The following is a 20,254-nucleotide window of genomic DNA, read 5'->3' on the forward strand; positions in this document are numbered from 1 at the left end:
GTGGTTTTATGTAATTTGGACGTTTTAAAATTACATCTCATCCAGTTATTTTTATTAAACATATCGTGTCAGAAGTGGAATTCGAACCCCACCCTCAAACGAGGTCCAGAATACACAGATTCACATCGTGAACCAATGAAACTAAGAACCCTTGAGTCTGTCGCCTTAGACCGCTCGGCAATAATGACGTGTTTTTATGTAATTTGGACGTTTAAAATTACATCTTTTCCAGTTATTTTCATAAAACATATCGTGTCAGAACTGGGATTCGAACCCACGCCCTCATACGAGTACCAGAAGACACAGATTCACATCGTGAACCAACAAAGCTAGGCCCCTTGAGTCTGGCGCCTTAAACCGCTCGGCCATCCTGACGTGGTTTTATGTAATTTGGACGTTTTAAAATTACACCTCTTCCAGTTATTTTTATTAAACATGTCGTGTCAGAAGTGGAATTCGAACCCCACCCTCAAACGAGGACCAGAATACACAGATTCACATCGTGAACCAATGAAACTAAGAACCCTTGAGTCTGTCGCCTTAGACCGCTCGGCCATCCTGACGTGGTTTTATGTAATTTGGACGTTTTAAAATTACATCTCATCCAGCTATTTTTATAAAACATATCGTGTCAGAAGTGGAATTCGAACCCCACCCTCAAACGAGGACCAGAATACACACATTTACATCGTGAACCAATGAAACTAAGAACCCTCGCGTCTGTCGCCTTAGACCGCTCGGCCATCCTGACATGGTTTTATGTAATTCGTATGATTTAAAATTACCTATCATCCAGTTATTTTCGTAAAACATATCGTGTTAGAAGTGATATTCGAACCCCACCCTCAAACGAGGACCAGAAGACACAGATTCACATCGTGAACCAATGAATCTAAGAACCCTTGAGTCTGTCGCCTTAGACCGCTCGGCCATCCTGACGTGGTTTTATGAAATTTGGACTTTTTAAAATTACCTCTCATCCAGTTATTCTCTTAAAACATATCGTGTCAAAAGTGATATTCTAACCCACGCCCTCAAACGAGGACCACATTACACAGATTCACATCGTGAACCAATGAATTTAAGAACCCTTGAGTCTGTTGCCTTATACCTCTCGGCCATTCTGACGTGGTTTTATGTAATTTGGACGTTTTAAAATTACATCTCATCCAGTTATTTTTATAAAACATATCGTGTCAGAAGTGGAATTCGAACCCCACCCTCAAAAGAGGACCAGAATACACAGATTTACATTGTGAACAAATGAAACTAAGAACCCTTGAGTCTGTCGCCTTCGACCGCTCGGCCATCCTGACGTGGTTTTATGAAATTTGGACGTTTTAAAATTACCTCTCATCCAGTTATTCTCTTAAAACATATCGTGTCAAAAGTGATATTCGAACCCACGCCCTCAAACGAGGACCAGATTACACAGCTTCACATCGTGAACCAATGAATTTAAGAACCCTTGAGTCTGTCGCCTTAGACCGCTCGGCCATCCTGACGAGGTTTTATGTAATTTTGACGTTTTAAAATTACATCTCATCCAGTTATTTTTATTAAACATATCGTGTCAGAAGTGGATTTCGAACCCCACCCTCAAACGAGGACCAGAATACACAGATTCACATCGTGAACCAATGAAACTAAGAACCCTTGAGTCTGTCGCCTTAGACCGCTCGGCCATCCTGACGTGGTTTTATGAAATTTGGACGTTTTAAAATTACCTCTCATCCAGTTATTCTCTTAAAACATATCGTGTCAAAAGTGATATTCGAACCCACGCCCTCAAACGAGGACCACATTACACAGATTCACATCGTGAACCAATGAATTTAAGAACCCTTGAGTCTGTTGCCTTATACCGCTCGGCCATTCTGACGTGGTTTTATGTAATTTGGACGTTCTAAAATTACATCTCATCCAGTTATTTTTATACAACATATCGTGTCAGAAGTGGAATTCGAACCCCACCCTCAAACGAGGACCAGAATACACAGATTTACATTGTGAACAAATGAAACTAAGAACCCTTGAGTCTGTCGCCTTCGACCGCTCGGCCATCCTGACGTGGTTTTATGAAATTTGGACGTTTTAAAATTACCTCTCATCCAGTTATTCTCTTAAAACATATCGTGTCAAAAGTGATATTCGAACCCACGCCCTCAAACGAGGAACAGATTACACAGATTCACATCGTGAACCAATGAATTTAAGAACCCTTGAGTCTGTCGCCTTAGACCGCTCGGCAATAATGACGTGTTTTTTTGTAATTTGGACGTTTAAAATTACATCTTTTCCAGTTATTTTCATAAAACGTATCGTGTCAGAACTGGGATTCGAACCCACGCCCTCAATGGAGGACCAGAAGACACAGATTCACATCGTGAACCAAGGAGGCTAAGCCCCTTTAGTCTGGCGCCTTAGACCGCTCGACAATCCTGACGTGTTTTTATGTAATTTGGACCTTTAAAATTAAATCTTTTTCAGTTATTTTCATAAAACATATCGTGTCAGAAGTGGGATTCGAACCCACGCCCTCATACAAGGACAAGAATACACAGATTCACATCGTGAACCAATAAAGCAAAGCCCCTTGACTCTGGCGCCTTAGACCGCGCGGCCATCCTGACGTGGTTTTGTGTAATTTGTACGTTTTAAAATTACACCTCTTCCAGTTATTTTCATAAAACATTTCGTCTTAGAAGTGATATTCAAACCCACGCCCTCAAACGAGAACCAGATTACACAGATTCACATCGTGAACCAATGAAACTAAGAACCCTTGAGTCTGTCGCCTTAGACCGCTCGGCAATAATGACGTGTTTTTATGTCATCTTTTCCAGTTATTTTCATAAAACATATCGTGTCAGAATTGGGATTCGAACCCACGCCCTCATACGAGGACCAGAAGACACAGATTCACATCGTGAACCAACAAAGCTAGGCCCCTTGAGTCTGGCGCCTTAGACCGTACGGCTATCCTGACGTGGTTTTGTGTAATTTGGACGTTTTAAAATTACATCTCATCCAGTTATTTTTATAAAATATCGTGTCAGAAGTGGAATTCGAACCCCACCCTCAAACGAGGACCAGAATACACAGATTTACATCGTGAACCAATGAAACTAAGAATCCTTGAGTCTGTCGCCTTAGACAGCTCGGCCATACTGACGTGGTTTTATGTAATTTGGACGTTTTAAAATTACATCTCATCCAGTTATTTTTATTAAACATATCGTGTCAGAAGTGGAATTCGAACCCCACCCTCAAACGAGGTCCAGAATACACAGATTCACATCGTGAACCAATGAAACTAAGAACCCTTGAGTCTGTCGCCTTAGACCGCTCGGCAATAATGACGTGTTTTTATGTAATTTGGACGTTTAAAATTACATCTTTTCCAGTTATTTTCATAAAACATATCGTGTCAGAACTGGGATTCGAACCCACGCCCTCATACGAGTACCAGAAGACACAGATTCACATCGTGAACCAACAAAGCTAGGCCCCTTGAGTCTGGCGCCTTAAACCGCTCGGCCATCCTGACGTGGTTTTATGTAATTTGGACGTTTTAAAATTACACCTCTTCCAGTTATTTTTATTAAACATGTCGTGTCAGAAGTGGAATTCGAACCCCACCCTCAAACGAGGACCAGAATACACAGATTCACATCGTGAACCAATGAAACTAAGAACCCTTGAGTCTGTCGCCTTAGACCGCTCGGCCATCCTGACGTGGTTTTATGTAACTTGTTCGCTTTAAAATTACACCTCTTCCAGTTATTTTCATAAAACATTTCGTGTCAGAATTGGGATTTGAACCCACGCCCTCAAAGTAGAACCATGATACAGAGATTCACATCGTGAACGAAGGAAGCTAAGCCCCTTCGTCTTACGCCTTTGACCCCTCGGCCATCGTGACGTGGTTTTGTGTAATTTGGACGTTTTAAAATTACACCTCTTCCAGTTATTTTCATAAAACATTTCGTGTTAGAAGTGATATTCGAACCCACGCCCTCAAACGATGACCAGAATACACAGATTCACGTCGTGAATCAATGCAACTAAGAACCCTTGAGTCTGTCGCCTTAGACCGCTCGGCCATCCTGACGTGGTTTTATGTAATTTGGACGTTTTAAAATTACATCTCATCCAGCTATTTTTATAAAACATATCGTGTCAGAAGTGGAATTCGAACCCCACCCTCAAACGAGGACCAGAATACACACATTTACATCGTGAACCAATGAAACTAAGAACCCTCGCGTCTGTCGCCTTAGACCGCTCGGCCATCCTGACATGGTTTTATGTAATTCGTATGATTTAAAATTACCTATCATCCAGTTATTTTCGTAAAACATATCGTGTTAGAAGTGATATTCGAACCCCACCCTCAAACGAGGACCAGAAGACACAGATTCACATCGTGAACCAATGAATCTAAGAACCCTTGAGTCTGTCGCCTTAGACCGCTCGGCCATCCTGACGTGGTTTTATGAAATTTGGACTTTTTAAAATTACCTCTCATCCAGTTATTCTCTTAAAACATATCGTGTCAAAAGTGATATTCGAACCCACGCCCTCAAACGAGGACCACATTACACAGATTCACATCGTGAACCAATGAATTTAAGAACCCTTGAGTCTGTTGCCTTATACCTCTCGGCCATTCTGACGTGGTTTTATGTAATTTGGACGTTTTAAAATTACATCTCATCCAGTTATTTTTATAAAACATATCGTGTCAGAAGTGGAATTCGAACCCCACCCTCAAAAGAGGACCAGAATACACAGATTTACATTGTGAACAAATGAAACTAAGAACCCTTGAGTCTGTCGCCTTCGACCGCTCGGCCATCCTGACGTGGTTTTATGAAATTTGGACGTTTTAAAATTACCTCTCATCCAGTTATTCTCTTAAAACATATCGTGTCAAAAGTGATATTCGAACCCACGCCCTCAAACGAGGACCAGATTACACAGATTCACATCGTGAACCAATGAATTTAAGAACCCTTGAGTCTGTCGCCTTAGACCGCTCGGCAATAATGACGTGTTTTTTTGTAATTTGGACGTTTAAAATTACATCTTTTCCAGTTATTTTCATAAAACGTATCGTGTCAGAACTGGGATTCGAACCCACGCCCTCAATGGTGGACCAGAAGACACAGATTCACATCGTGAACCAAGGAGGCTAAGCCCCTTTAGTCTGGCGCCTTAGACCGCTCGACAATCCTGACGTGTTTTTATGTAATTTGGACCTTTAAAATTAAATCTTTTTCAGTTATTTTCATAAAACATATCGTGTCAGAAGTGGGATTCGAACCCACGCCCTCATACGAGGACAAGAATACACATCGTGAACCAATAAAGCAAAGCCCCTTGACTCTGGCGCCTTAGACCGCGCGGCCATCCTGACGTGGTTTTGTGTAATTTGTACGTTTTAAAATTACACCTCTTCCAGTTATTTTCATAAAACATTTCGTCTTAGAAGTGATATTCAAACCCACGCCCTCAAACGAGAACCAGATTACACAGATTCACATCGTGAACCAATGAAACTAAGAACCCTTGAGTCTGTCGCCTTAGACCGCTCGGCAATAATGACGTGTTTTTATGTCATCTTTTCCAGTTTTTTTCATAAAACCTATCGTGTCAGAACTGGGATTCGAACCCACGCCCTCATACAAGGACCAGAAGACACAGATTCACATCGTGAACCAACAAAGCTAGGCCCCTTGAGTCTGGCGCCTTAGACCGTGCGGCTATCCTGACGTGGTTTTGTGTAATTTAGACGTTTTAAAATTACATCTCATCCAGTTATTTTTATAAAATATCGTGTCAGAAGTGGAATTCGAACCCCACCCTCAAACGAGGACCAGAATACACAGATTTACATCGTGAACCAATGAAACTAAGAACCTTTGAGTCTGTCGCCTTAGACAGCTCGGCCATCCTGACGTGGTTTTATGTAATTTGTACGTTTTAAAATTTTACCTCTTCCAGTTATTTTCATAAAACATATCGTGTCAGAAGTGGTATTCGAACCCACGCCTTCAAACGAGGACCAGATTACACAGATTCACATCGTGAACCAATTCTATGAGAGCGGTAGCTCTCTTAGATAAGACTTCATACTGACTTTAATGTATAAGGATGGTTTTTTGATTGCTTATAACTTTTTTTGTATCGTATTAACTGCTTTGAAAAAATTCCACAGAACTACAATTCGAGCCCTAAATATGTGGTTACAATTTCAAAGAGATCCATTTAATAGTTTATTTTATAAAAAATAAAGTTGCTAAGGGTGGTTTTCATTTCCATAAAAATAATCATAGATTTTGACGAAAACCTCGAAATTTTCCCATAGAAATAACATGGGAAAATATTTTACAGATAACCATCTTGTTGTAGCCGTCATGATATAACTATACGTTTGTTTGATTTGAAAACGGTTTTAAACGAAAGCCTCATATTTAGTATTTGTGCTTTCCAGCTTTCATTGATTAATTTTAAGTTTAAGTATGTTTAATTTTAAATTTTCAAAATTACCCCAATCTGCGTTATTTAAGCATGGATAGACTGATTTACTAGAAAATATCAGCGCGACCAAAATTGGCCTTTTTTTGCGTTTAGTTGCGTCATATTAATCCGATTGTTTTTTCTTAATGCCTTTTGGTTGAAATGGCCTATCGGTAGTGAGATAAGACTGCTTTAATATTGCCGCCGTGATAATATTACGCCGTTTGTGGCCGCCATTTTTTAAAGGGGAAAAATTTGAGAGTGGGTCCTTTATCGTTGTCATTTTCATATTTTTTGAGGATTTGCTGATGAATGGATTTTAAATATAATATAAAGTAGGTTTCAAGCTTTAATATAAGCCTAATTTCATAATTTTCCACCTTTTTATTGTCCCACAATCTATTTCTAAACTTGCCACTTTTTTAAGGCGGTGAAACCCGTGAAATTGCACTAAGCCTTGGTCGCTTCAGCCCCGAAAACAGCTGTAGTGAGAGTGAGCTTAAGCTATAGACTTCGTCTTATATGATATATAAGAAATTGACCCTAGGATATCCTGTGACTAGGAGATGCTTACAAAGTTACTAACCCTCGATTTAGGAGGTAGATACTGTCTAGTGACACTTAAAGTAACGATTTAATCTTATAAACAGACTACCATCATAAGCCCATATCGTAAATTAACCGATGTTGATATCAAAGCTTAATTGAAATATCAATACCAATTTTTTTAACTCAATGAATCTTCAATATCAACATCAAAAATTATCTTCTGAAAAAGATATCTACTTATATTCCATTCAAATTAACGAAAAAAAATGTGCAAATGAAGTTCAAACCGATTAATTGCTCTATTGGTCACCATTACCGATCACAGATAGATTTGCGCCCTTCAGTAGTGTTTATTATGCTTGTGAAATGGTAAGCGAAATCTGTGATTAAAGTTTAAAATAGACATGAGCAAAAACGGCTTTATTCATATCAACTCGATATCATTTACAGTGCTGCCAATAATTCGTCCACTGTCCTGTGCTTATTTCCGGTTTCGGGCTGCCAGCGGCCGTATTCTGCAGAAAAGTTAAGCTCCTCCTTCTGCCCTTGGCTCTCTGATTTGACCGTCAACCATTGCCCTTGGCCTTTTAATTGGCTACGTCTACCGATGACGTTCCTTGCCTTGGCTCAGTGATTGGTGCAAATTCCGCGCAGACTCAGATGTAAACTATCAAATTATACACCAAATTCAAAATGTTTTTTCATAAACTGACAAATGAGTTACCGGTTAAACACCGGTTTTAATGGTTACTTCGGTAACATTCTGTGCTGAACGCTGTCAGCCTCTCACAGCAGACGACAGTTACCATTCCTTTGACCACTGCTTTGATTAAAGTTAAGTAAAAAGTAGTGTAATTTATTAAGTATTGAACTAATTTCTTTAATTGTTACAGGTTTAAACTAATTTCTTTAATTGTTACAGGTTTAAACTAATTTCTTTAATTGTTACAGGTTTAAACTAATTTGTTTAATTGTTACAGGTTTAAACTAATATCTTTAATTTTTACAGTTTTCAACTAACCGCTTTAATTTTTACAGGATTCAACTAATCTCTTAACTTTAACTTTATTAACTGATAATTACAATGGCTGGCGCTATGGGTCGTCTCTTGCTTGCCTACGCATTTGAACTTGAGGGAGGGCAACAGTGAGAGAGATACCGTCGAACTAGGCCTATTGGCGGTGCAGCAGCATTTAGCATGCCAGATGCTGAGTATTTGCGTCAATATCGCATGTCCAAGGAGAAAGTGACGCATTTGTGCGGGTTATTGAGGCCTGAGTTGACAAAAGAGTTTCCTGACCGTAACAGATACGTTTTGTCTGTAGAGGACGAAGTTCTCGTGGCATTATTGTTTTACGGTTCAGGAGCGTTTCAGCATAGCATCGCTAGCAATTACGAGCATGGAATGAGCCAGGCATCAGTAAGTAGAGCCATTGAAAGGGTAACTAATGCCATTATCACGAGAATGAGGGGATATATACGTTTCCCTACTGATGATGCTGAAGTAATTGCGGTAAAGGTCAGTGTCATATAAAATCATTAGATAAAATGTTAAGAGTTATAGCGCTTAATTTGAAAATGTCCCAGGAGTCATTTTGTCAAAGGTGCTCTATCCCTGACGTTCTGGGTGCTATAGATTGCACTCATATTGCAATCAAAGCCCCATCGAAAGACCCAAATGCATATCTGGACAGGAAAGGAAATTTTTCCATTAACGTCCAACTGGTAAATGACATTTCATACTTGTCTAACACATTAAAAATCCTTCCTTGGGCTATAGATATGTGATAATGAATGCCGCATCACAGATGTGGTGGCTCGATGGCCTGGTGGAACGCACGATGCATTTATTTGGCGTTTCAGTGGAGTCTTAGAACGTTTCAAGGCTGGGGAAATGCCTGAGGGATATTTGCTCGGAGATAGTGGGTACCCTCTTCAGCCCTTTCTAATGACTCCCCTATTACAAGCTGCAACGCCTAGCAAACAGCGCTATAATGAACGTCACATGTCAGGTATTAGAACATTTATTCTGGCAAAACTCAAGACATTAATAATATTGGGCAATTATCTATGTCATTAGGAACATTTCCCTCTAAGTTTACTTTTTGCGGGTTATCTTACTCCCTTGTCTTGTTATTACCTCCCTTTTAAGCATTTGGTTTCGAAATGCTTTAATGGTAATGGTTAACAATACTGATATTAATTGATTGTTTTACCATATTCAATGAACCTCAGTAAGCTATAAACTGGTAATAGCACAATCATATTGGTATCATATGCCAGACTGCCCAGTGCTAGATAATTCATTAATGTGACGTCCTAAAGGACCTGTGCTTGTATTAAACCATTCATTGATTTTCTTTATGATTAGGTCGCAATGTTATTGAACGTGTGAACGGAATTTTAAAGATGCGGTTCCGCTGTTTGGACACATCTGGAGGCGCACTATGGTACATACCTTAAAAGGTTTGTGCTATAATCAGTGCCTGTTGCATTCTCCACAATTACTGCTTGGATGAACCAATGCCTGCAGGAGGAGGAGGAGGTACTGTTAAATTATTTTGAAAAATTAATAAAGACATTAGGCGTTTCATGGACCTTTCTCAATGTAGCTGCAGCAAATCCAAATGTTGGAGGACACAACAATGTTCAGCCTCAGAATGATAATGAGCTGCTTCAATCTGGTCGACTGCATAGGCAAATCTTAATCAACCTTGAATGTAACGGCCTCTAACATCTTGTACCTAGGGAATTCCATATGATAACGACCAGAGATGCCACTACGGTTCAATTGATTATTTTTAAATTTAATACAGCAGTTAATAAACGTGGGTTTACAACAGTTTTTCTTCAATCAGTGAAATGATTCTGAATCATAGATATACTAAAACTATAAAGGGTCTAGATCCACTTCGCTGGCTTAGGCTTAACGAAAAAAACGTGGAAGGGGCAACGAGCAGACAGCCGCTATTTTCTGGGGGTAGCCGTATAAAACGCCATCTATCGGGAACTTTCGAAACTAAATTAAGGGATGAGCTTAGAGTAGTGGCACTCTATGTTAACCCCCTATAGGGCATAATAAGTCAAACCCTCGGAGATGCCATTACTCCATTTTATACGAGCTAAGAGCAGAAAAACGTATTTTATAAATTTTACACCTGTAAAATCGTTTAAAAAACACTTGGAACTTGTATTTCTACTTACTTTCGAGGAAATACCACCGTTTTCTGAAGGTAAGAGTCTTTTTTTATACATTTATTAGTAATAAAAACATTTAAGGCGAGCTAAGCCTTGGTCATGGCCATAATGTAGATTTGATTTGCACATAGAGAAAAGAGGCTGTACTTTTGTGACTTGGAAAATTTATTTTTTAGGCTTTTCGAACATTTCTATGGCAAAATGAGGTAGGCCTAGGAGACTAATGAAATATTTAGAGGATAATTTTGGAAGCAAGGTATCATTGATGAATTGGTTGTCTTTCACTATCATCAAGATTTCGATGTTATCGGGTGGCACAAATGCTGCCCAAAAGCATACGGGTACGTTACACACGAAAAGCTGACCCTGAATCTGATGATAGACGTTCCAGTTCATCCGTTTCTTCGTCAATGTAAAGGTAAAAGTTACCCGAAGCTGCTTTTCCTCTGATAGTTTCTTTATTCTTGAAAATAGTGTAAGGGCATTTGATCTCCACTAAGTACAGCTGGTCCTCAACCAGTATAAGGCAATCGGGGCTTGCCCCAAGGAAGCAAAATTGTGGATTAACAATCAAACCCACAGAGGTGTGACACTGGGTATTGATGTGTTGCCTGAATATTTGAAAAAGCAGCGGGTTCATGCTTCAATCCATGATCAAAGGACAACGCTCCCATTTCTTCTAATGCTTCAGATTGTTGCTCGAGAGTCAATTACGGAGAGTCAGTTTAGGGATAATTTCATCGGTTACATTAATTTGATCTCCAAATTAGGATGGAATCGCGAACCGTACGGTTTGAGCGCTCTACGTAGTCTCTTTCCAGTGGTGGGAAAGAAATCTGATTTTGTAAAATGTTTTGAACAAATCCGTAAACTGGAGATATCAGTGGACAGAGGTCCTACAGCTAATGTTATAGAATTAATCCACTTCTTTCTAGTGGCAGTCTCTTTCGGAAAGTTGTGGTAAGAAAGAAAACGTTCTTTACACCTACAGTTTGAACGCAGCAAACATGAGTTGAAGCCATGATTGTTACATAAATAAGTAAATAAAAACGTTTATGTTATATTTTGTTTTATGCCTTTAAATATAGAGACACACACTTATCAAAGTTTGTTATGGTGGGGCCAGTGGGCACCATTATCGACTCTTATTTTTAAGAATATGTAACAGTTTAATGTCCGGATATTTAAATATCAGTACCTTAAAACGTTGCTAACGTTTTTTTAACATGATAAAATAACGTTTTTCAACGCTGAAAACAACGCTAATCACTAATCTGCCGTGTTTTACAAGACCAAGGCTTAGCTCGCCTTAAATGTTTTTATTACTAATAAATGTATAAAAAAAGACTCTTACCTTCAGAAAACGGTGGTATTTCCTCGAAAGTAAGTAGTAATACAAGTTCCAAGTGTTTTTTAAAAGATTTTACAGGTGTAAAATTTATAAAATAAGTTTTTCTGCTCTTAGCTCGTATAAAATGGAGTAATGGCATCTCCGAGGGTTTGACTTATTATGCCCTATAGGGGGTTAACATAGAGTGCCACTACTCTAAGCTCATCCTTTAATTTAGTTTCGAAAGTTCCCGATAGATGGCGTTTTATACGGCTACCCCCAGAAAATAGCGGCTGTCTGCTCGTTGCCCCTTCCACGTCGACCTCCCATTGAATTGTGTATCTACCCTTTTAACATATCTATGTTCTGAATCCTGTATGTGATCCTGCAACCCTCTGCTTTTATAAAGATCTGTTTGAAGTATGTAGCTTTTTCCTAAACGTTAAAGCAAATGTTGGCTCCTTTTGCGCCCCTAACATGCTGGCTAATCTTCACAAATTTTTAATGAACCAATCAGAACTCGTCGACGAGGGCAGACGACGAGGCTTGACCCCTTGACTATGGGAGTACTATCTAGTGGCATTTGTTTAAACTAAACCAAAGCCTACACTTTCTTGAAGTAACATTGTTTGTATATTTTACTTCTTAACGACATTGAGCAGACTTTTGTAATATTGCAACGGCTATTTAGGGGTGCATATTTTAAATTTCTAATGCACAACATTGCTAAGGTCTTTAGTGCCTAAAATGGAAAGTGTTTTATTGGAGGGGGCCCCTTATCCAGGTTGGTGCTACTACCCAGCGTGTACTTAAGAAACATTTTGTGTTACAACTTTGTAATATTCACTGCAAAATAGCAATTGCGATATTCATAAGTCTCCTACATTTCATTAAGAAGTATTATATAGAAACAATGTTATGTTACGTTTAAGAAAGGGCTAAGCACTTGCAAAAAAGCTTTACAAAATGAGAAGGATGCAGGGACACTTACATGATTCAAAATTATTTCACTACTTGAAGATAAACTGTTCCAAACCCAAGTTTCTTAACTGGTGTATTAAATTTAAAAATAATCATTTAATCCGTGGTGACATCAATGGCCGGTACCGTATGCCTTAGCTTTCGTGGATATATAAATGTTTAATCTCCAAATAGAAATCAAGCCAATATTTAGGCTGCTAAAGAGGCAGTACATACTTGACGGAAGACAGCCAAGAAGTTTTATTTTTATGACATGCTGAAGCGCAGCATGATCGAATTAACTGTACATATTTATTTTCTTAATGCCGTGATAGATCTTGAGTACAACGTTTCCCTAATTTTTTTTATCATTTTAAATGTTCAATTGGACATGCACTTTCATCATCACGGTATTCATTATTCATGTTCACGTTGGCATGAACTCTTTTCAATTATTGTATCCTTCATTATCATTTATAGTACTCATTGTAGATATTTCATTCTCATATTTTCACATGCATTTTTTTCCATTCTATTATTATAGACTATTATTTTCTTCACGCTCAGTTTGGCGTGTAAAGGTTTCGTTTGAACCATTTAATTTATTGCATGCTTTTATAATTTAATTTATTACATGCGCTACTTGCATGTTTTTATAATTTAATTTATTACATGCGCTACTTGCATGTTTTTATAATTTAATTTATTACATGCGCTACTTGCATGTTTTTATAATTTAATTTATTACATGCGCTACTTGCATGTTTTTATAATTTAATTTATTACATGCGCTACTTGCATGTTTTTATAATTTAATTTATTACATGCGCTACTTGCATGTTTTTATAATTTAATTTATTACATGCGCTACTTGCATGTTTTTATAATTTAATTTATTACATGCGCTACTTGCATGTTTTTATAATTTAATTTATTACATGCGCTACTTGCATGTTTTTATAATTTAATTTATTACATGCGCTACTTGCATGTTTTTATAATTTAATTTATTACATGCGCTACTTGCATGCATTTTATCTAATTCAATATTCGCTTGCATTTTATCCAATTTAATATTCGCTTGCATTTTATCTAATTTAATATTCGTTTGCATTTTATCTAATTAAATATTCGCTTGCATTTTATCTAATTTAATATTCTCATGCATCTAATTTAATATTCGCATGCATTTTATCTAATTTAATATTCGCATGCATTTTATATAATTTAATATTCTCATGCATCTAATTTAATATTCGCATGCATTTTATCTAATTTAATATTCGCTTGCATTTTATCTAATTTAATATTCGCTTGCATTTTATCTAATTTAATATTCGCATGCATTTTATCTAATTTAATATTCGCTTGCATTTTATCCAATTTAATATTCGCTTGCATTTTATCTAATTTAATATTCGCTTGCATTTTATCTAATTTAATATTCGCTTGCATTTTATCTAATTTAATATTCGCTTGCATTTTATCTAATTTAATATTCGCATGCATTTATAATCTAATTTAATATTCGCCTGTATAGGGTGGTTTGATTTAAATCTGTTGGATTAAGATTACTGATTGAAATCGCTCGATTGTGGTTTTGTTTAATAATGGTTGGTTTAAAACCTAAGATATTTTTCAAAACAAAGGGTTTCTAAAATTCCAACAAATAGTTTTAGATACTTAACTCGAAAAGACCTCTTATTGAAAACAATCATGGTTTGGAATATTTCAATTGTGTTTTTCCCAGTCTGTTGTGTCTTGCATAAATGTAATAATCATTATTTTTCTTTTGGTTCTTAAATTTGGACCCAAAGGTTTTGAGGTTGGTGATTAACTAACTGGTAATTCAATAACAATCATAATAATTCGATTTAAATCGATTGGTTTGATTTTCTTACATATTCCCATGAGAACAACGTTGTCGGCCTATTCAAGGTTGAACTTAAACATTTCCTTCCAAACAACGATTCATTTTAGAACTCAGTGCAGCAGATGGGTTAAAAAAAGGAGATGGGCTGGTCGCGCGTGGTAACTGATCGGAAATAACACAATTTGGGTCTTCACTTTAGTTAAGTCAACATAAGCGTGATGATAATGAATGTTAAAGGTCTAATTTGAGCACTGAGTATTTTTATAAGGAAGACCAAAATCGCAAGAGCAATTTCATACTCTTGTGGCACTTATTGATATATCATAATCCCATGGAATGGCGTGCTGAAGGCATAATCATGAGATTATGATACAAGGAACACACTCACCCTTTTATCAATATTTATCCTTTCCTCCTCCAGGTATTGACGAAGTTGAAAATCCTTTCTCCAACGAGGTAACTCTTCCAGTGGTCGACGAACCATCTTTTCCAGACACCGACTGTCTAAATATTTGCGCCTTGCAATTAACTGTGGATGTCGTAGATGACACGCTTTCCGCTTTACGACTGCTAGTCGAGATAAATTATAACAAGTAACCATATTGACACCTTTCCAAAGAACTCTTACATTCATTTCAGTATGCAGCAATTGGTATATCAATCCCCCTGTTTCTCTCAATATGAATATGGTAGGTCTGAAATAGGTAATGATGTGATTAATGAAAATAGCAAAGTAAAGGTTAATGTAAAATAGGTATGCATTCATGAAGACTTCGAGGATGTAAATTGTAGTCAGGCGACAGAAGAAAAGACCAATGAACTCCTGATGGCCAGACGGATGAGGTAAAGTTGAATCCACCTAGTAAATAAGTATGTGAATATTAATAAATCGCGGAGTTGTTGGGTTCGGTAACTACATGCAGGTTATAAAGAATGTAATCTTGAGTAAAGGGTAGTCATCAAAATACGTGTGTGAACTGATTAAAGGCGCGAAAGTACGTTATTGTTGTATTAAAGGGGGTAACCGACTTTTTCTCCCTTTTTAATCCCTCCCCAGCTGCACTGAGCTCTATGAGGACGGTAGGCATTGTCTACACAGAATGAAATGGAAAATCAAGTGATTTTATCAACGATTCTTCTACAAATTATAAGACCAATCTGGAAAGTGAAACATCCAAAAAATATCTCCCAATGATTTTAAAATTCTAATTAGTCCGATTAGATTTTATGGATACTTTTAATAATATACCTCCGACCAATCGCGTAACGCCCTGCCTTTTTGTTAACAAAATTCTCGTGGTACGCTCTATGTGAATTTAAATTTATCGCGAGATGTGAAAATCGTGGCATGAGACATGGAGCGCGCCACGAGAATTTTGTTAATAAAAAACAGGGAGTTGCGCGATAGATCAGAGGTACTTGTTGAAAATAATCATGAAATAATAGTAATTTTTAAATCATTCGGTGTTATTTTTTGGATGTTAGACTATGGATATTGTTCTCATCATTTGTAGAAGAATCGCTAAAAAAAGTTACTCAATTTGAAACTTCACCCTCCATTTAAATAACAGTCAAATGATAAAATATATGCTAATAAATTAGTAATAATGTAATACGTTAAACATTCATTGTGAAGTTGATGTTCCTAACACATCGAATAAATTGTAAAATGCATGCAAATTTAATTGGCTTATTAAATCCACGCAAATAATGCATATAATAAATACAATACAACACGCATGCAAAGAGCACATGTAATAAATTAGATTATAAAATGCATGCGAATATTAAATTAGATAAAATGCAAGAGAATATTAAATTAGATAAAATGCAAGCGAATATTAAATTAGATAAAATGCATGCGAATATTAAATTAGATAAAATGCATGAGAATATTAAATTAGATAAAATGCATGCGAATATTAAATTAGATAAAATGCATGAGAATATATAATTAGATAAAATGCATGCGAATATTAAATTAGATAAAATGCAAGCGAATATTAAATTAGATAAAATGCATGCGAATATTAAATTAGATAAAATGCATGCGAATATTAAATTAGATAAAATGCATGCGAATATTAAATTAGATAAAATGCATGCGAATATTAAATTAGATAAAATGCAAGCGAATATTAAATTAGATAAAATGCATGCGAATATTAAATTAGATAAAATGCATGCGAATATTAAATTAGATAAAATGCATGCGAATATTAAATTAGATAAAATGCATGAGAATATTAAATTAGATAAAATGCATGCGAATATTAAATTAGATAAAATGCATGAGAATATATAATTAGATAAAATGCATGCGAATATTAAATTAGATAAAATGCAAGCGAATATTAAATTAGATAAAATGCATGCGAATATTAAATTAGATAAAATGCATGCGAATATTAAATTAGATAAAATGCATGAGAATATTAAATTAGATAAAATGCATGCGAATATTAAATTAGATAAAATGCATGAGAATATATAATTAGATAAAATGCATGCGAATATTAAATTAGATAAAATGCAAGCGAATATTAAATTAGATAAAATGCATGCGAATATTAAATTAGATAAAATGCATGCGAATATTAAATTAGATAAAATGCATGCTAGTAAGGCATGTCATAAATTAAAGTTTAAAATGCAAGCGGGTAGTGCGAGCAATAAATTAAGTTATAAAATACATGCGACTAGCGTATGTAATATTAAATTAAATTGTTTGAACTAAACTTGTACATGCCAAATTGAGCATGTAGAAAATAATAATTTAGAATGATAATGAAAAAGACTGAATGATAAATGAAAATGAATTAAAATGATGGAAAAGGAGTTCATGAATTAATTGACAAAGAAGAATACAATAATTAAGAAATGTCAGAAGTGAAAGGAGTTCATGTTAACTTGAACATGAGTTAATAAATAAAGAGTGATAACGCCACGAAAAAGGTCCATGCCAAATTGAGCATTAAAAATAAAAATTAAACAATTTAGGGTGACGCTATAAACAATAAAGCTATTTACAATATTTACAAAAACTATACATGCTTTGCTTAAGCATGCTTTCAAACTGAATAAAAAAAACTACTCTTGATTGCTCTTAGGAGCCCGCCCTTTGTCGGCTAACTGTCTCAATGCTTCAGCTATATTATTGGCTTGAATCCTTTCGGTTTCAAGCCTAAACCTTTCGTTCTCAAGCCTCAGCCTCTCATTTTCCTGCTTAGCCTTGTCACTTTCAGCCATTGCTTGCAAAGCGGACGCGAATAAGCATAGGGCCTCCTTTGTTTCGCGTAGCGCCTCCCTTGTTTCGCGTCCATCCTCCAAACATTCATTTGCAGAAAGCATAAGCCTTTCCTTAAATGGTAAGGGTCTTTTCCTGCTTTGCTGCGGCTGAGACTCAGCTATAAGAAAGTTTAGACGTGTTATCAATCCGACCCAAAGGAAGGTCGAGCATACAGAAACAATGGCAAGAAAGGATGTAATATAGAAAAAACGCAATGGAGAAGTAAAGAAATAAAAGGAAACGGCAGGGATAATGTAGAAAGTCTGATTGGAAATCTGACTTAGCATCTGCAATGAGCCCTCTTAACTTAAAATTTCAAAGTTAGACAACAATAAACTAAGTCAAATAAAAGGTTAAGGATATTTTGCATTTACTTATACCTTTTAAAAACGATTGTTATAACCATGTTTATGTCGTACTTACAAGTGGCAGGTGGTTGGCTATCTTCATCGAAAAGAGAAGTAGGAACACTGTTGGTGTAGCTTGTTTCCACATCTTCACTGAAAACAGTTGGACCACTGTTTGAGCAGCTAGCTCCTGGATCTGATTCTGAAGGAAATAATGACAATGACATGGTAAATACATTACGAGACATTAGCAACATTTCATCTTACCAAAATGTGGAAAACGCGAAGCTATGTCACTAGCTGTAGACGCTTCCGGATCAATACCGACAAAAGAAGGACCGCTGTTTGAGCAGCTTGCTCCTGGATCTGGAACTGTAAGAAAAAAACGTCAGTGGCATGGTCAATACATTAGCAACATTCCATCTTACCATAATTTGCAAAAAACGAAGCTACATCAGCTGATAATGATGCTTGGCCTTCTTCTTCAGTAGCAGGTGCGTTCTTATCAGTGGGTTCAGCACGAAAGGAGTCAGTAGGTAGCCTGCAATTGTTTTAGAACATAATGCACACACTCCAGTTTGTAACAATAGTTTACTTTAATTTCTCGGGCCATGGGGCCAATTCTGTAACTCTTTTAGTGTGTTATCGCAAGTGATTAATCAAAAATGTCTTGATTAGAATCAAGACCTAAAAAGTGTCGATAAGACTGAGGTTATCACTTGTCTGAAGGATCAGATATTAATTTTTCTTTTTAATTGAAACTTAAATGCATGCTTAAGAAAAAACAACGTTCCATTACCGTTTTCCGTTGAAATAAATTATTTTACTGGTAATCAATTTCAAAAATTTACTTATCTCGGCTTTTCGACCACAATTCCATTCCCCGAAAACATTTTATCATTACATTAATTACTTTTGGGAGAGTACGTGTATGGTTTTGCGTTTTAAAAGGTTCCTAAAGACGTTACATCCCCATTTGTGACCGGCACGCTTCGCAGTGGAACATTTTAATTATTCTAAAACCAATGGCGCCAAATTGAATAGGGACAGTAAGATTTTTACTCGCGGTTTTGCAAAATGATGTAATATCAAGTGTACTTTAGTCAACCGTCGTATTGTTCTTTCTCATAGTTCAGGGCATGATCAGTGTTACTGCCCAATTTCTATCTCTAGTTTCTAACAATGGTCAGAGACTATTTGATATGGCACGGCACAACATTATATACATTTGAAAATTCTAAGTAGCACAAAAGGAAAAAGAATCCATTTTTTTTAATATTTTGGTTTGAAATAAATAAATTCATGATAGTAGTTATAACGAACAGAAAGTCAAGGGAATGGCACCGGTAATGAGCTGCAGAAAGAGAGGAAAGTTTGCTTCAAGTTAGCAGAGGGACATAGTAGTGAAAATAGTAATCTAGAATTTTGTTCATTCAAACCTTATTATATCATGAAAAATTCAAGTGAGCAGGCGGCACTATCTAGAAAGATTGATTTTGGCAGATAACAGCGAAAAAATTATGTTCTACACACATTGGGACTATGGGAGAGTTTCAGGGCCGCAGGTCGCACATGATGAAATTTCAACTCCAGATTACATCAATTCTCTCTGGTCGTACTAGTAGCAGGTTAAGCTATAGTTTGCTCAGGTCCAGTTAGTCTCGAAAGGGTTATATAGTGCTTGCAACTTTTAAAAGGTTGTTATCATGGCCAAACAGACCGCTATTACAGTTTTTTCTTCTTTTATAGGCTATTTTGACACGTTATCTCCCAAAAGTAATTAATGTAATGATAAAATGTTTTCGGGGAATGGAATTGTGGTCGAAAAGCCGAGATAAGTAAATTTTTGAAATTGATTACCAGTAAAATAATTTATTTCAACGGAAAACGGTAATGGAACGTTGTTTTTTCTTAAGCATGCATTTAAGTTTCAATTAAAAAGAAAAATTAATATCTGATCCTTCAGACAAGTGATAACCTCAGTCTTATCGACACTTTTTAGGTCTTGATTCTAATCAAGACATTTTTGATTAATATCTGTTCCTTCAGTCTTCATTTTAATTAAGAATGTTAAGAAACTGTTTTACATTTTCAAAATCTGCACTAAGCAGAAACATATATAAAGGGGACCATAAATTTAGCTCAATCAGACATTTATTTATAATGATACTTAAAAAAACGTA

General features: G+C 36.4%; 1 protein-coding gene and 2 long non-coding RNA genes across 3 annotated transcripts; 1 reads left to right on the forward strand and 2 right to left on the reverse strand.

The window, feature by feature from the left end:
- Positions 1-9,535: 9,535 nt before the first annotated feature.
- LOC149650586 (uncharacterized) lies at positions 9,536-14,889 on the reverse strand. Its single transcript, XR_016371531.1, has 3 exons — positions 14,824-14,889; positions 9,673-9,818; positions 9,536-9,601 (listed from the first exon to the last, which is right to left on the reverse strand). It is a non-coding gene; the product is annotated as an uncharacterized LOC149650586 (long non-coding RNA).
- Positions 10,195-11,333, forward strand: LOC149650587 (uncharacterized). Its single transcript, XR_016371530.1, has 2 exons — positions 10,195-10,684; positions 10,747-11,333. It is a non-coding gene; the product is annotated as an uncharacterized LOC149650587 (long non-coding RNA).
- Positions 14,890-14,898: 9 nt separating the features above from the next.
- LOC149650588 (uncharacterized) lies at positions 14,899-18,684 on the reverse strand. Its single transcript, XM_089849104.1, has 6 exons — positions 18,644-18,684; positions 18,500-18,612; positions 18,339-18,443; positions 18,148-18,273; positions 15,064-15,294; positions 14,899-15,002 (listed from the first exon to the last, which is right to left on the reverse strand). The coding sequence occupies exons 1-5, from the start codon at positions 18,682-18,684 to the stop codon at positions 15,176-15,178; spliced, it is 504 nt and encodes a 167-aa protein (XP_089705230.1). The 3' UTR covers positions 14,899-15,002; positions 15,064-15,175.
- Between the last annotated feature and the right edge of the window lie 1,570 nt (positions 18,685-20,254).

Source organism: Phalangium opilio, unplaced genomic scaffold (assembly GCF_054372755.1).
Source record: "Phalangium opilio isolate 3A_F unplaced genomic scaffold, DU_Popi_V2 ptg000085l_1, whole genome shotgun sequence".
Taxonomy (NCBI): domain Eukaryota; kingdom Metazoa; phylum Arthropoda; class Arachnida; order Opiliones; family Phalangiidae; genus Phalangium; species Phalangium opilio.

Bases quoted from the DNA above. Each gene is read 5' to 3' on its own strand.
- LOC149650588 (XM_089849104.1), bottom strand. From the start codon at position 18,684: ATGGCCCGAGAAATTAAAGTAAACTATTGTTACAAACTGGA. The intron at 18,613-18,643 runs GTGTGTGCATTA...AAACAATTGCAG, and splicing joins AACTATTGTTACAAACTGGA to GCTACCTACTGACTCCTTTC. The intron at 15,295-18,147 runs GTAAGTACGACA...CTTATTTACTAG, and splicing joins TAGCCAACCACCTGCCACTT to GTGGATTCAACTTTACCTCA.